The sequence below is a fragment of the Tiliqua scincoides genome, chromosome 5 (genome assembly GCF_035046505.1).
Source record: "Tiliqua scincoides isolate rTilSci1 chromosome 5, rTilSci1.hap2, whole genome shotgun sequence".
NCBI classification, from domain to species: Eukaryota; Metazoa; Chordata; class Lepidosauria; order Squamata; family Scincidae; genus Tiliqua; species Tiliqua scincoides.
Window position 1 is genome coordinate 36,912,473 of NC_089825.1, and position 15,599 is coordinate 36,928,071.

A 15,599-nucleotide genomic window follows, 5' to 3' on the forward strand; every position below is an offset into this window, starting at 1 on the left:
AGAGCTCAATTATCATGAAGGCCACCTGTACAGCTCCACTGCTTCTGACAAGGCATCGCTTCACAGTTCAGCCGCTGAGAGATGCTCTGTGAAGTGATGCCTCAGCAGAGGTGCTGCAGCTGAAAGGGCAGCCTGTGTGATATTAGGGCTCTCCCAGGGCCTTGGCAGTGGCTCCTTCTCTCACCCCATAGCATTCCCCCATAGCATCCCTTCACTTCTAAGGCCTCCTTCTCCTCCTCCTCTCCTTCCCTCCCTCCCAGAGCCTAAACAGATGTGGTCCTGCTGAAAGCACAGTGCTAGGAGAGATCACTTATCATGTGGGCCGGATAAAAAGCTTCCAGGAACCATATCCGGCCCATGGGTCTTAGGTTTGAGACCCCTTTGTTAAGGGATGGTGGTCACCAACCCATGTGCAGATTTGCCTGGGAACAAGATCTGGTCTCTTCATTCAGTTAAACCAGACAACTGAATGCCAAGATGGCAGAATAGACTGTATCTTTGATTGGGAGGGCATGGTGGAAAGAAACATATTCTGGAATGCTCCCCTATACTGAGAACTCCCTGCCAACAGAAAACCAACACAGCAGGAAAATGACTCAACTAGAACTTCCTGATGTGGTACTTTTCTATTTACAGATGTTTTGTTCACGGGGGACTTTCAAAGACAGGACATTTAGCACAAAATGAAATCCATCCAGTCCACCACCTTGTTTCCACCTCATTTGCTGCATGTGCAATTCCAGCCTTAGCACCTCATCATAGGATTGGGTTGCATATTTATTACACAAGCTCTTTTTACTAAAATCAATGGAAGGAAATAAAGAAGGCACAAGAAAATGCCCTTGTCCTCTCCCATTCTCATGCCACAAATGGTGATAGTAACCCTTTGTATAAGTGGGCACAACAGATCAGCCTTCAGAAGGTTACTGGTTAACACCATCTGCTAGGTTCTTCTCCATCAACTTTTTATGTAAGCACAAGCAAGCTCACTAGGTTAAAATAATTTGACTAAGGCAGGCTGATACTTGTTGCAAGAAACTCCAGAGGGGGGAAAAACAGACCTGTTTCACAAAATCAAAATCACCTTCTGAAGAGCAGAGATGCAAGATACAGTCATGCCCTCTTCATTTCAACTATGCATTCCCTTAGTTACATTATATTTATTTTACAGAAATACTATGAAGCTTTTTCAGAAGGCGATTTCCAGGAAACACAAGGCCTAACTGAAGGGCTTGATCTGAGTAATCTGTTTTTTTCATGATGCGGCAAGATATGACCATTGCACAAGGTCTGTGCAAGCTACAGACATCTCACTGCCTATTCCAGGGTTATTTATTTTTATTTACTTACAACATGCATTCCCCGACTTTCCTTCCCCAAAGGACTATCAATGTGGTTTACAACACGATAATTCAAACATAAAGCATTACCTAAGACATAATAAAACAGCAAACATAAGAGAAGCACGTAAGCAAGCAAACAGTAAAGACACTGATAAAATGCCAGCTGCAAAAAGGTGCATCTTCAGTGCTTGCTTAAATGCTGGCAATGACTGGGCCAGTCGTATTTCCCTGGGGAGGGAATTCCACAGTTTAGGTGTTGCCACTGAAAAGCCCCTATCCATTGTCCCAGTTCACCAGGCTTCTACTGGCAACAAAACACAGCCCCTGATGAAGATCTCCATAAACAGACAGGTGAGACAAGAACTTTATAAAAGAGCCACTTATTCATTACACCAACTTGCACTTTTTTTTCCAGTGAAGCAGTCCCCTTTCAGAGTTTTCTGGAAGTACACATAACTCAGAGATAAAGAGAACCCAGAACATAGTTGTTAAACATAAAACTCAACCCTTGCCCTCTTTAAGCAGATTCACATTACTGAGTCAAAGAACCTTCAGTTATCCCCAATCTGCAGTTTTCTAAGCTTACTTGGGCTGCAATCCTATACACATTTTCCTGGGAGTAAGCCTCACTGAACACAATGGAACTTACTACTGAGTAGACATGCACAGGATTGGGATTGCAAGGCATCTTACCTTGAGAGCAGGTTTGCCTATCTAGTTCCTGGTTGCTTAAGATGCTACTCTTCCGAGGTCTTTACTGCAGTCTTCCATTCAATCAAGAACACTATTGATAACTACAGAATGATCTCAAAATCCAGTGCATTTCTCCATGGAACAACTTCAGGTTTTTCAATGTCAAGCAGGCCAGACTTATGGCTCTGGTTCATTTACCTAATGTAGGATGACGGCTTAGCTGTGGTGGCAGGGTTCCCACTAAGGCAGTGGTTCCTAAGCTGTGTGCCCTGGCTCCACAGGAAGCTACCAAAACCAACCAGGGGAGCTGCAGAATCCTTGTGAAAAACTTGCCACCCTATACAATGTACAGGCATGCCCCTGTAACCGCAGGGGTTCTGTTCTAGAACCCCCATGGTTAAGTGAAATCATGGATATGGGCGAACACCTCCCTCCCTTTGGAGCCAAGGGTAGCCCTGTTCCCCTTGCCTCTGGAGGGTCCTCTGAGCCTAGCAGAGGCCACAGACATGCGTGGCTCAAACTAGGTCCTAGAGCTAAAAAAATGTCACTTCCGGTTTTCCCGCAAAACCAGAAGTTATGTTTTTAATGCTTTATAAGGCACTGGAAGGGCCAGAAAAGCCCTTCGGAAAGAAACAGGAAGTGACTTTTTTTTTTAGCTCTAGGGTTCAGTCTGAGCATGGCAGAGGCCGCAGACTGTCCGGGTGTATGCAGGAGGGCCATGGACCCAATCCATAGATAACCGATTCCACAGATATGGGATCCACAGATATGGGAACCCCCTGTATAAGACTGTAGCCTTAATGAGGAGCTGCAGCCAGAGGCCCAGTAGGTTACAGGAGCCACCAGTCGAAAAAGGGACTGCCCCAGAGTAAGCAGTTACAGATTGTTGCTTTGTCTTTCTTGGAGAATAATCTATGGCACTGCATGACTGTACTCCAATCAAATTTCCATTGATTTACTGATGTTCTTAGCTTGGTTTAGCCTCAGACTGAGCCATAATACCACAAATTAAGGAAATCACACAAGCTGCTATTTACCTACCTCAAAAACGATAGATTTCCAAAGCAATTTAGCAAAGCGCCACTGTTCCAGGTGCACAAAGCCAAACCAGATGCCTGCTGGAAAAGAACCACAAATCGCAAACACTAAGCAGCGTTACAAAGGAACCACAATTTAAACAAGAAGGAGAAAGGAATAGTTTAAGATACCAAACCAATCCATCACTGAGATGACCTTCTGATCTGGGCACCAGCCACGTGGGAGCTGCAACATGCTCCCATTCTGAGCATTTTTTTGATTACATGGGAGCGCATCACAACAAAGTGCTTCCCATAGAACCAAGGTCTGTGGCTAAGGGCATCCAAAAGTTGTACTCAACGCTAAATTAAACACAGAGAAATCACAAGGCTGAAAGTCAGACAGGGAGAGACCTCTACCCAAATTGTCTGAACCATAGCAAAATTCTCCAACCACATGAGGCAAAAATGGAGAAAAGTTATGTGTTATATTGGACACAAATTAGATCTGGGTTCAATTTCCCTGCTGAACCTTAAGCATACTGGGTAAAGTCTCTCTCTCTCTCTCTCTCTCTCTCTCTCTCTCTCTCTCTCTCTGGGCTGACGCATAGAGAAAATGGGATAACCATTTGTATGCCCAAGTTCCTTGAACATCAGCTGGGATACAGACGTCCCACTGGAAGTCTAAAGCAAAATCTCCATGACCCTCAGTATAATCAGAATCTCTCTGCAGATGGAACAGAACTCATTTGTGTACATAATGCACAAACAACATTTTTTCTCTTAGCGCACTGAAATTTGACATTAATCAGTCAAAAAGTCTCACTCAGTAACCATGAATATCTGACCTTTTAATATTTTGTAAGCCAGTTTGTTAATTATAATAAAAAGTGGGGTATAAATCTATTAAATAAAGCATAAGATATACAAAGACAGTTTTTATGGGACAATTTGGGATGTTCTGGTTACTCTAAATAGCTTGAGATCTGAAGGCCCTCCTACTTCCATACAAACCTGGCCAATTCTTAAAATCTTCATACAAGATCCTGTACAGCGGAACTCAGATTTTGGAAGCAAGGTGGGTGGCAACAAGGGAAAAAGCCTTCTCAGTTGTGGCATTTTGATTATGCAATGTTCCCCTCGTGTAATGGCACAGTAACCTTCTTAATAGCCTTTAAGTGGCAACTAAATGTACTGTTTTTTAGTCAAGCTTTTAATGGCACTGGGATCTTCTTACTGCATCCAATGAATTTTAAAATTTTAGAAGCAGTCACTGCCATAAAACTGAGCAGCAATCTGTACTAGTTGCTCTTTTCTTTTTTCTTGTTTTTACTGCTGCTTTAGTTTATTTCCTGTATAGATTTTTAAAAATCTTGTGTTATAAGCCACCCTGGAAACTAAAGCCAAGAGGCAAGATATAAATATTTGAAATTCATTAAAATTAAACTAACAACATTTTACACTTGACAGAGCAGCAGTATACTTCCATTCCACTCCTAAACAGCATCTACCTAAGTTTAAAAAAATACATTACTGAACTCTTGTATAAGTATTCTGTTGGCTTGTTATTTTTTAACAACGTGCCTGCAGCTTCATGGTGACAATTTAAAAAACACAACACAAAACCACACAAGCTTTTACGAATAGTACTCTAATTTAAATTTAGAGCAAGATATTTCATAACGGTCTCCCGCAAAACTTACGAGCTGTTTCAAGATACCAGCCTCATTTTGAAACGTCACCCATTATTTCCTGCACTTTGCTGTGAGCTTGCAAGGATTGGTCAGCTCATTTCTAGGTTCACCACAGCAGCACAAACCCTCCGCTCTCTTCCTCTTAATTCACACTGCAAGTCAATGTTTTCTCATTGAGCGATTTCTCAAGTCCTACACATGGAGGAATATTAGCCAACCACACAAGCCACCATTGCAAGAGGTGTCATAGTGTCATAGCCAATTAAGGTAATTTTTTTTTTTTTAAAAAGAGTGTTGGCAGATTGATGCAAACTGGAACAAGAGCAACTTCAAATTATTTTCCATCCAAATAAGAATCCACCACCTTGATATACAAGAGAGACAATAAAAGCATTGTCACAGAGAGCTATTTTATTTCAAGTCAGACAGTTTTGATCTGTTTAGCTCAGCACTCACTACATTGACTCATCAGGGTTTCAGATGGGGGTTCTCACTCTGCCCTATCTGGAGATGCCAGGGATCGAATCTAGGATTTTCTCCGTACAAAGCAGGTGCTCTACCAGAGAGCTACAGGCCATCAACAAGTGTATAACCATTTATCTTGGGCACAGTTTGACAGAACAGGGTAACCAAAACACCTGGGGTGGCGCATGCTTGGAAAGAGAGCCACATAAAGGGAGCCTGGTATAGAAGACTAGGACAAGCAAGAAGAAACTGCAGAGCAAAATGGACAGGTATAACAGATGAACAACAAAGCCCAAAAGATTCTGGCATCTTGGACAGAGTGCATTGAAGGTTTCCACACCATGAGGACAAAATGTGACTGGGGCTCTAAAGGGGGACCTTGGCCAAAGTGAGTCTCTTTGGCCACATGCATTATCTTACTGAGGTACAGGTGACACTAAAAGATTTAACCCAATAAGGAGATTCATATAACTGGGGTGCCAAGGCATTTCGTTTCAATACTAAATCATTTTAAATGCTACCAGAAATAGGCTCAAGATCACCAAAGGCTTTAATACTTTGCTCAATGGCTGTTCAAGCGTTAAATGCAGAGACTGATTTACAAGCTGTGCTGAACTACAGTGTAGCCAAGACCTCCGTCCTATTAGTCAATGGACGTCAAAAAGTAACCATACAGAGAAAAACCATTTCCTCCTACAGCAATTCTGTGCAAGAAGGCCAAGAGTGAACTGCGTTCTGACAGGAACCAATAAATAAAGGGTGTTTGCAACACCATCACTCAAGGAAAAAACGCAACTCTCTTCATTTGGCTGCTCTGAGAAAGACCAGATACGCACACCAATTTTTTTTCTTCTTCTCATTTCAACTGGATGAAGTCTAGTTTATATTTTGACAGCTTTCATAGTACAAGAAGGTATCTGGAGCAAAAATGAACCAGAAGATTGGCTTGTCCAATCAACAGCATCAATCTCTACCCTACACTGAAGAGAAGAGAACGGGAAACCATTCCCCAGAGCAAAGCCATGCATCAGATCAGTACTACGTGCAAAGAATTATGGCACAGGCTCTCGTGTGGCTGTAGCATCACACCAGCACCAGGAGCGAATGGCACCATAACCTTAAACACATTTCACCAGTATGCCTGGAGGTCCTAACATAACACATGGAGGCAGCAGTAAGAAACAGAACAAGGGCCCTTACTCTCTGGAAAGATCCAGAGATGTGGCAGGTGGCTTTGTCTTTCCCTTCCCTCTCCAAGGGTTAATGTTTTGGGGTTGTCTACCCATCTTACCCGTCAATATCGTAACACCTCTGCTCTCTACATGGATGCCACAAGCATTTGCCTGCTCTGTTTAGGACTTCACATTCCTGCACAGATATGGTGATGCACACATGGGACACCGATATGGTGATTCCATGCCCCATTCTGGAGCTGCAGGACCTGGGGCACTAGTCTTCAGTGGACCACATCTCTGGTTGCAACCCATGACAAGGGCAGGAACCATTTTCAGGCATCCTGTCACTCTTTCTGAAAGGTATGAGCAGGCTATGGTTTCCAGGGTTAGGGGTGTGAGGGCCAAATACTGCCAATAGTATGGAGAATGGGTAGGGTGTGAAGGTACAGGATACAACTACCTTGCTGAAACCAAGGGGCCTAGGTCTAGTCAGTATCAGGATGGGTGACCATCCGGAACTCCATGTATGTCACCATACGCTCCATCATGAACAAATAGTAGTAAACAGTTCTAAGAACTAAAAATGTTCTGGCACCATCTTGAGATGCGCCAGTTGTGGTACTAAGCTACTACCACGCCATGTTACATCACAGTTTGGATAATTTCCCATTACTGCATAAATTTCCCTTTATGCCGCGATGATTTGGTACCACTTGTCTACCACATGAAACCAATTTATTTGCAACAAGTAGAGATACAGCACTGGTTACCTTGACTGGCCATGGAACCATCACCAAGCTGCCTTTTCTGAATCTGAATTAATAAGCAATTCCTATACACCAGCTTGTGAACAGAGCCAAAGTAATTGGATTTAATTGCACTTTTCCCCTCCCAACTTAAGCATCAATCAGGCAAGGAGACAGAACTATTTCCTACTTACACGAAAAAAGCCACTAGCTCTTTCTTCTTGCAGGAAGCATGCAGATATATTCTCAGAACCTCTAAAGTTACACTCAGTAGCCAGCTGGCTGTCAACTGTCATCTTCAAGACACACAGCAAGGGGGCAAGATCTGCATCATTCCCTGCTGAATGCCTCCCAGGAAATTCATCTCTCAACCCCCAGATTTAGTAAGTGATTCCGGATTCGTGTTTGGAAACCTGCTTAATGCATCAGTCTAGAATTAGACATATTTCAGTGCACAAAGTAAACTCTGATCTTTTTAAAGACAACAAAAATCCATTAATATGCTCAAGTGCAGTGCATACCAAGCTAGAGAGGATGGATTCTTGAGAGGAGTAAAATAAATACTGTAATCATATCCTGCTCTCTAAAAGAACCACTAAGGATTGCAAGAGATTTTCTAATAGATGGTTAGTCATTTATGTTCAAAATCAGAACCTTTTTGGAAAACAAAGTAAACTAGAGCATCAGCCTATCCATGTTGATGAATTTCCCCTCCATTAACAGCTAGCAATCCAAGTACACCAGGGGAACCATAAAGCTGTACCACTTAGATTCAATAAGAAATGAACTCAGGAAAGAGGACACATCTATGCCTGGTGCACAGGATTGCACCTAAACAGCAGTTTGAGGCACAGTCACAAACGGATTATTGTTAACTCCCAGAAAGAATATTACCCAGCCCGAGAAAATCATGTTATAGTCTTTACTTAGGTTATGCTGCCTTCACAGATTCTGCAAGCCTCCGCTGTACTATTTGGGCTGGCAATGATCAACATGGAGATTATCACAGTTCCCTGCAGTTTGCAGGCAGAAACATTTAAAATTCACATTTATAAAAGAGCACTTATTTAGATGGTTGAGGCCAGATTCAAAGAGCAAGCCCCATCTATTCACCTCATCCAATCACCCAGCTTGAATTCCCAATAGCTTCAATGGAAACAACTTCTTTCCAAAGTTCTTTGCGTGGAAGTTTCAGAAGTTATATGTTCTCCCTAATGTAGTTATTACTTGGGGTAGAATAGGATTGCTGGATTGGTCCTAGAAAATGAGAAATACAAAAATAAGCAAAATAATCTCATCTGATGGACTTCCACGGGTGAAATAGTGTGCAAGCTTCAAGAGTCCACAGAACAAACTACAGCAGATTCTCAATTTATATAATCTCTCACAGATTTCCAAGTATAATATAGCTCAGGCCAGAAAGAGACAGTATGAATGAAGGGCGAGACCTTTCATCAGGCTGCATAAGTTAAATGCATAGACAAGCTACAAAGCTCTTTAAAATTCTCCTTCAGAATTAGGGCCTAGTATCTCCCTTTCAGTGACCCAGTGAAAAATCATGGGTACAACGCGCACATTTTGAAAAGATACAGTTTAACTCCCCACCCCTAGTAACAGTTAAATTTGTTTCTATTTTTCAGGCTTGTCAGGGAAAAAAACATTAATTAGAGCCAAGTGAATTTCTTTTACAGGATCAGCAGAATGTGGAAGCCAATCAACCATCAGATCTGGGATGACTGGTGAAAAATGAGGGGGGGGGGGGAAGCTGAACATGGGAGAATAACCTCACTGGATCAGAGAGAGGGTCCATTTTGTCCTGAATTCTGTCTCAAGTTCATGGGAAACTATGATCTGTTGAAAGCTGACAAAATAAAAGCCATGCTGTTTGCTTGCACCCCAGCAGATACACTGCCACTAATCATGGAAGCTCCACTTGTTATATAACTTGATGAGCAAAATTCTCTTTCCACATAGCTAGGAGAGAAAGCTGCATGACAGATAAGATCCACACAAAGCAAATCACAGCCATAGATCTACTAAGGCTGCCATTCAATCCACACTTACCTTGAAGCCCCATTGTGTATAATGGGACATTTCTGAGTAGACATGCACAGGCTTGGGCTCTAAGGCTGCAATTCTATCCACACTTACCTGGGAGTGAGCCCCATTGACTAAAACAGGACCAGACAGGCATAGGATTGGGCTCTCAGGCTGCAATCCTATCCCCATATACCTGGGAGTAAGCCCTATTGACTAAAATGGGACTTACTTCTGTCTAGACAAACGTAGGATTGGGTTCTCACAGTGCTTTTTTGGTAAAAGAAAAGGTGCAGGAACTCATAACTTGTTAATCATTTATTTATTTATTTATTTTTAAACCATTTTTTACTGGAGAAATAAAATCTTTTTTATGTGCTTCCCCCCTAAAGATGAACTTACTTCTGAGTAGACATGCATAGGATTGGGCTGTCAATCTCCACATGCCCTTCCCCCTAGCTACTTTTTCTACACATAGGGAAAAATACTGTACAGGTGCACTTGTAGCATGTAGTATGTAGTGTGGCACTACAAGGAGAGGAAGCAGTGAATGGATTCTGAAAAATGGCTTACATGAGTTCCATGCAGTAAAATTACTCTAAGCAACTGTGGGAGTAAGAACAAAAAAGGAATTCTTACATGAGAGGGGTCCTTAGGTGCACATAGAAACAGCTACGTTTGCAAACAAGCAATTAAATATGGTTTAATTCAGGTATCAGAATACTCTGTGTCTTTGGGAAGGCGCTTGGCATGCAACTGTATGTTCTCTGCTGCCCTGAGCAGCTGCTGTGCATTGCTGGAGAGGAGCTGCAAATGCTGGCTGGCGGAGGGCATGCTTGTAGGGGAAGGATGAGGAAGATCTCTGGCAAGGCTGGACTGCACGTTGTACACACATAGAATCCCTTTTCACCTGCCCTTAGCATGTGAAAACGGGTGCAGATATATATCTCTGCCAGGATTAAGAGCCCAATCCTAGGTATGTCTACTCTGAAGTAAGTCTCGTTCTAGTCAATGGAGCTTACTCCCAAGAAAGTGCTTAGGATTGCAGCCTAAGAGCCCAATTCTATGCATGTCTACTCAGAAGTCCACTTTAGTGAATGGGGCTTACTGTGGATAGGATGGCAGCCTCAGGGCCCAATCCTGTGCCTGTTTCCTCAGAAGTCAGTCCCATTAGAGTCAATGGGGCTTCCTCCCAGGAAAGTGTGGAGAGGACTGCAGCCTCAGAGCTAAAGCCTATGGCTGTCTCCCCAGAAGTCAGTCCCAGAAGAGGCAATGGGGCTTCCTCCCAGGAAAGTGTGGAGAGGACTGCAGCCTCAGAGCTCTTCCTCTGCCTGTCTACTCAGGCTGCAAGGCTATGACACCTTCCTGGGAGTAAGCCCCATTGAACACAATGGAACTTACTTCTGAGTAGACATGCATAGGCTTGGGCTCTCAGGCTGCAAGGCTATGCACCCTTTCCCAGGAGCAAGCCCCATTGAGCACAATGAGACTTACTTCTGAGTAGACATGCCTAGGCTCGTGCTGCAGATTGACACGGGGGCTGCACCAGCCAGCTTCCTTCCCCTCGTCCTCCGCCAAGCCAGTACCTGGGCATTCCATGGGTGCCGCAGCCCGTCTCCCTGGCTGGCTGTCCGTCCTCCTCCTCGGCGTTGGCGCGTGTCCCCCGCGCCCTCCACCGCTTCCCTGCGCAGCTTCCAAGCTGGAGCGCGGGGGAGGGGAGGCGAGCTGGGCTCAGGCAAGATTTTGGGGATGTGGCAGGAGGGGGTCGTTGTGTGGTCAGGCAGGGGCCAGGCGCCCGCCCACCCTTCACCCCCCAGCACCTACCCAGCTAATGCCTCTGTTTTGCTCCCCCCCGGAATGCCTCCGAAGGGGAGGGGCCCCTGCGAAAAGGTGCCGGAACTTCGTCCCCCCGCGTTCCATTAGAAAAAAAGCCCTGGGTTCTCAAGGTTTTAAGAGAACAATGTGATAAAATAGATGTTAGGTTCTTGAAGGTCCTTTTGGAGTGGAAAAACGTCCCTACTCCAAAAACCCATCAGACCAAGTCACAAGTCATCGCGGGTCTGATGAGATCTGAGAATCAGTGGTCAGAAGAGGCCATTTCTCTGCTTATTTGTTTGTTGGTGTGAGAAGAAGCTTTGGAGGAGATCTGCCGAGCTTGTTATGAAAATATGAGTGCATAACTAATGAGTAAACGAATGCATAAATATGAGTGCATGGGCAGGAGGTCTGGCTCAGTTAGTAGAGCTGCCACCTTGTATGCCTGAAGATCTGAGGCTGCCAGTTCAAAACAACCGGAAGTGCCCGAGAACTGACGACATGCTGATATACTGATGAGCTGACCCTCAGTGGCAGAGAGGAGTGGCAGAGAGGAGTCAAGTGGAGCATGGGAGGTGAAGGGCCAGAGAGAGGCCAGACTGGGAAGGAATACAGCTGGAATGAGGAGTTCTATGAAAAACTAGAACTATTCAATTGTAAAAATCCCAACGGGTTTAGAACAGCCTGCCTATGTAAACCGCCTTGGATTAAAGTCTGAGGAGAAATCTGATGACCAAGAAAGGCGGTATATAAATACCTGTATAAATATAAATAACTAACTAACTTTATAAATCTAAAATTTGTTGGATTACAAATTAACCGTCTTGGAATATAATTATTGTTGTGGAGTGTTCAATTTCATTTTCCTATGGAGAGTTGGTGGAGTGCCTGTGGAGAGCGAGGCTGGAGACCTACATTTTTTTTGTTTTGCAAAAGTGGTTGATTGTTTACATTCCTTTGATTATCTCCTGGAAAGGAACGCGGTTGACATAGAAACAGATATAAATAACAGAAATAAGATATAAACAACAGAAATAAGAACATTAGGGACATCTAGTGGACTAAAGAGGACACTACAAGGACAAGAACAGGACTTGACAAGTGAAGTAAGAAGAAAGAAGATATAAGAAGGAAGAAAAAGGATGACAGGAAAAGGAGTGGAAGTTAGGAGCTCTCCTGCCCCGGAGTCCAGCTTGGGAAAACTAACACAAGAGGAACCAAAAGGGAAAGAATGGAAGCAGACAATACAAGACTAGAGAAATTAGTGGCGATCGGACAGCAACAAACAAATCAATATCTGCAGGTTCAAGTTAGTTTGGATGCGTTAACTACACAACTAGATGATTTTAGTGTGCAACTCAAAGATGTTATATCCGAATCACATGAGAAAAAACAAAGGATTATGGAAAAAATACTGGAAATAGGAAAGCAACAAGCAAATCGATATTTACAAATCCAAATTAGCCTGGAAATCTTAATTCAACAGATAAATGAGTCTAATACGCAACAAACAGAAGAGGATCAACAAAAGAGCAAAGAAATGGAAGATAAATCCAAAACACTGGAGACAGGACAAAACAACAAATTGGAAGAGACAATGATAATGGAGATAGCTTGGAAGATAAAGACTCAAAAGTCACCAGATCAGAAAGGAGAAGAAACACTTTGACTCATTGATGCAGATTGGATTGATCAAGTGAAGGAAGAAGAAATACTTCAACCAACTGACAAAGATTGGAAAGATCAAGAGAAGGAGATGATTCATCAAAAAGAGCGAGTACATTAAATTGTGATCTGTTAAGAGGAATTCATGTGAAATTTATTAGAAAAAAAGATGGAAAGTTACAGTCTAGAGAAGAGAAGAGATTTGGCAGACCAGTGGATGTTTAGGTTGGAGACAAGGGAATAGATAAAAAGAAAGATAGTAATGTGCTAATTTTGTATGTTAGAAATTAAAGCTTATTAGATGTCAATGAGAATTTATATAAGTTTTATAGGTGATATGTAATACGTATAAAAATTTTAGTTAGCTTGATATTAATAGATGTTAGAATTTTAAAGGATAACTTTAATGAGATAATTAATTTTAGGTGATATTGTTTTGGATGTTTACATATATGTTTATGTATTTAGTCATGAGGATATATTAATTTTGGATGTTATAGATAGAGAAAAGATATATGTAATTGCTAGGATATTAAAAGTTGTTAGAATTTAGTATGTTAGATATTGGATTATGATATTAATTGTTGTGAGGATTTTATATGCTAGAATATAAATATAGATATAAATAGAATATATACTGGAAAGACATAAAGATCCCAATGAAAGATGAAATAATAGAGAAAATAATGACTGTGGTGGAAATGGACAGATTTTTAGAGTTTGGCTCAACATGTATAGATTGAGTAATGAAAATTATTTTATGCTTGGTTGAAAATAAAGTTGTAGAAGTATAAGATAGGGTATTTAGATGAATGTATTATATATATGATATATTATATACGATATGATATGATCGATAAATGATATTAAGAGGCTAACGTAGAAGAGGAATTGGATTAGGAAATATGTAATGATTTATTAGTTATAGTGAGGTATGATGTCTTGCACCCTCTAATACTGTGTTTAAGTGTGTTTGTTATTTTTGTTTTGGGAAAAATTAAAAAAAACATTTTAAAAAAAAGACAAGTCACAAGCCCTCTGGAGGATCAACCCTTTTCTCCTACCTGCCCTGGTTTCAAGCAGCAATCAAGGTGCTACTCCTCCAGTAGCTACTACTCCTCTGGTGCTACTCCTCCAGATCCCTGCAAGCCATCGCGCTCCTACCGCAAGCAGGGCGTGGAGAGGGGGAGACCCAAGCCTTTGGCCACCACCTCTGAGCCCGCAGGCAAGCCAGGAGGCAAAGCAGCACAGACACATGCAAGAACAAGGCGGGCGGGGCCGACAAACACAAAGCTCGCCCGCTTTAAGCGCCACTACCTGGACACTCGCACTGACTCCCTTCGCCAGCCAGAAAGGGGAGGAGCGGCTCTCTCAGCCGTTCCATTTTGGTTCTAAGGGAGGGCCAAGGACCGTCTGGGTTGAGCGACGCGCGCATTGACCAAAGGGAATCTCTGCAGCCTATGCACAGCGCGAAGGGGGCGCTCGCTCGCTCGCGCTTTCCCCGGGTGTTTCCATGATGTCAGCGAGCAACGCTTCTCGGACAGGTGGGCAGAGGTGATGCGGGGCGGGCGGGCACAGTGCAGAGAGCAAGTTTCAGGGAACTGTCACCCCGCGGCAAAGACTTTCGCGTGCATTGCCCACTAAGTCACTTGCAAGGAGAAGAGGAGCAAAGGTGCTTAACGCGATGGGCAGGCTTGAAGAGAGAGATCACGGAGCCTCAGGAAGGCGCCTCTGTCCTGCACACAGAGAGTCAGGATTTCAATGCAACAAACTTAATCCCAAACCAGCTTTGCTGCTGCACCTCTTCCTGAGCTTAGAGATTTACAGTTTCCATAATTACTTTCGGATTTGCATCACAAACGCATGCATGCTGGCCATTCAAATACAATAACCAGGAGCAGCATTAACAAAAAGAACTACAGGTATTTCTGAGGCTGCAATCCTAGACACACTTGCCTGGGAGTAAGCCCCGTTGGGCACAATGGGACTCACTTCTGAGTAGACTTGCATAGGTTTGTGCTCCAAGACTGCAATCCAATGCACGCTTTCCTGGGAGTAAGCCCCACTGCACACAGTGGGGCTCACTTCTAGGTCGACTTGCCTAGGCTTGTGCTCTAAGGCTGCAATCTTATGCACACTTTCCTGGGAGTAAGCCCCACTGGACACAGTGGGACTCACTTCTGAGTAGACTTGCATAGGCTTGGGCTCCAAGGCTGCAATCCAATGCACGCTTTCCTGGGAGTAAGCCCCGGGTCTCACTTCTGAGTAAGCCTTGCATAGGCTTGTGCTGATGACCCTTCAAAGGATCACACCCCATCCTAAGCATGTTTACTCAGAAGAAAGTCCCAATGTCATCAGTGGGGCTTACTCCCAGGTAAGTGTGCATGCGATTGCAGCCTCAGAAGGCGGCTGAAAAGCTAGAAGGAAACCAACAAACGAAAAATCCTTCCCACCTACCTCTAAAACTGGCTCTCAGCTGGCAAATATAAAGCAGAACCAATGAAGCCAAAGTGACCCTAAAAGCATCCCACTGAGAAACTCTATAGGCTGAGCAATGGAAGGGAGAAGGGGCGTCCTTCCTCCAGGGGCATACCTGGATTTCTGCGAGGAGGCAGCAGGAAGGCTCTCCAGACATGATCAGGCGGCCGCCCCGGGCATCCCTCCAACTTGGGAGCGCTCCTCTCCCAGCAGCAGAACCAGGCACCTTCCCATTCTGCCGCTCCTCTCAATGCAGCAGCCAAGGACGGCCTCGGCCCGCCCCGACTCTTGCCCAAGCGGGCGGACGCGACTGGCTCCTTCTCCAGAGGGCGGAGTTTCCCGCTGAGCTTCTCAACTAATCGCATCAGCGCCTTGGCACCATTCAAGACTTCGGCGGATGGGAGGGGAGCGCTTCGTCTCTTTCCCCAACCTGAGGGCACCCCAGGGGCGCTGCCCCGCAGGCACTCCAGAT

General features: G+C 43.8%; 1 protein-coding gene across 5 annotated transcripts in view; it reads right to left on the minus strand.

Annotated features, from left to right (window-relative positions):
• The window catches only part of OSBPL3 (oxysterol binding protein like 3), a 116,252-nt gene extending 100,888 nt beyond the window's left edge, over positions 1 to 15,364 (minus strand). For 2 of the 5 annotated variants that reach the window (XM_066631351.1, XM_066631344.1), the window contains exon 1: positions 15,243 to 15,332. Coding sequence is in view for 1 of the 5 variants with exons in the window: in XM_066631349.1 (XP_066487446.1) it covers positions 15,243 to 15,284 (42 nt within the window). In the remaining 4 variants the exon portion in view is untranslated. Of the gene's footprint in view, positions 1 to 3,077; positions 3,155 to 8,245; positions 8,278 to 15,242 lie in introns of those variants that run through there. The other 3 variants (XM_066631345.1, XM_066631347.1, XM_066631349.1) reach the window with 3 other exon arrangements.
• Positions 15,365 to 15,599: the final 235 nt, after the last annotated feature.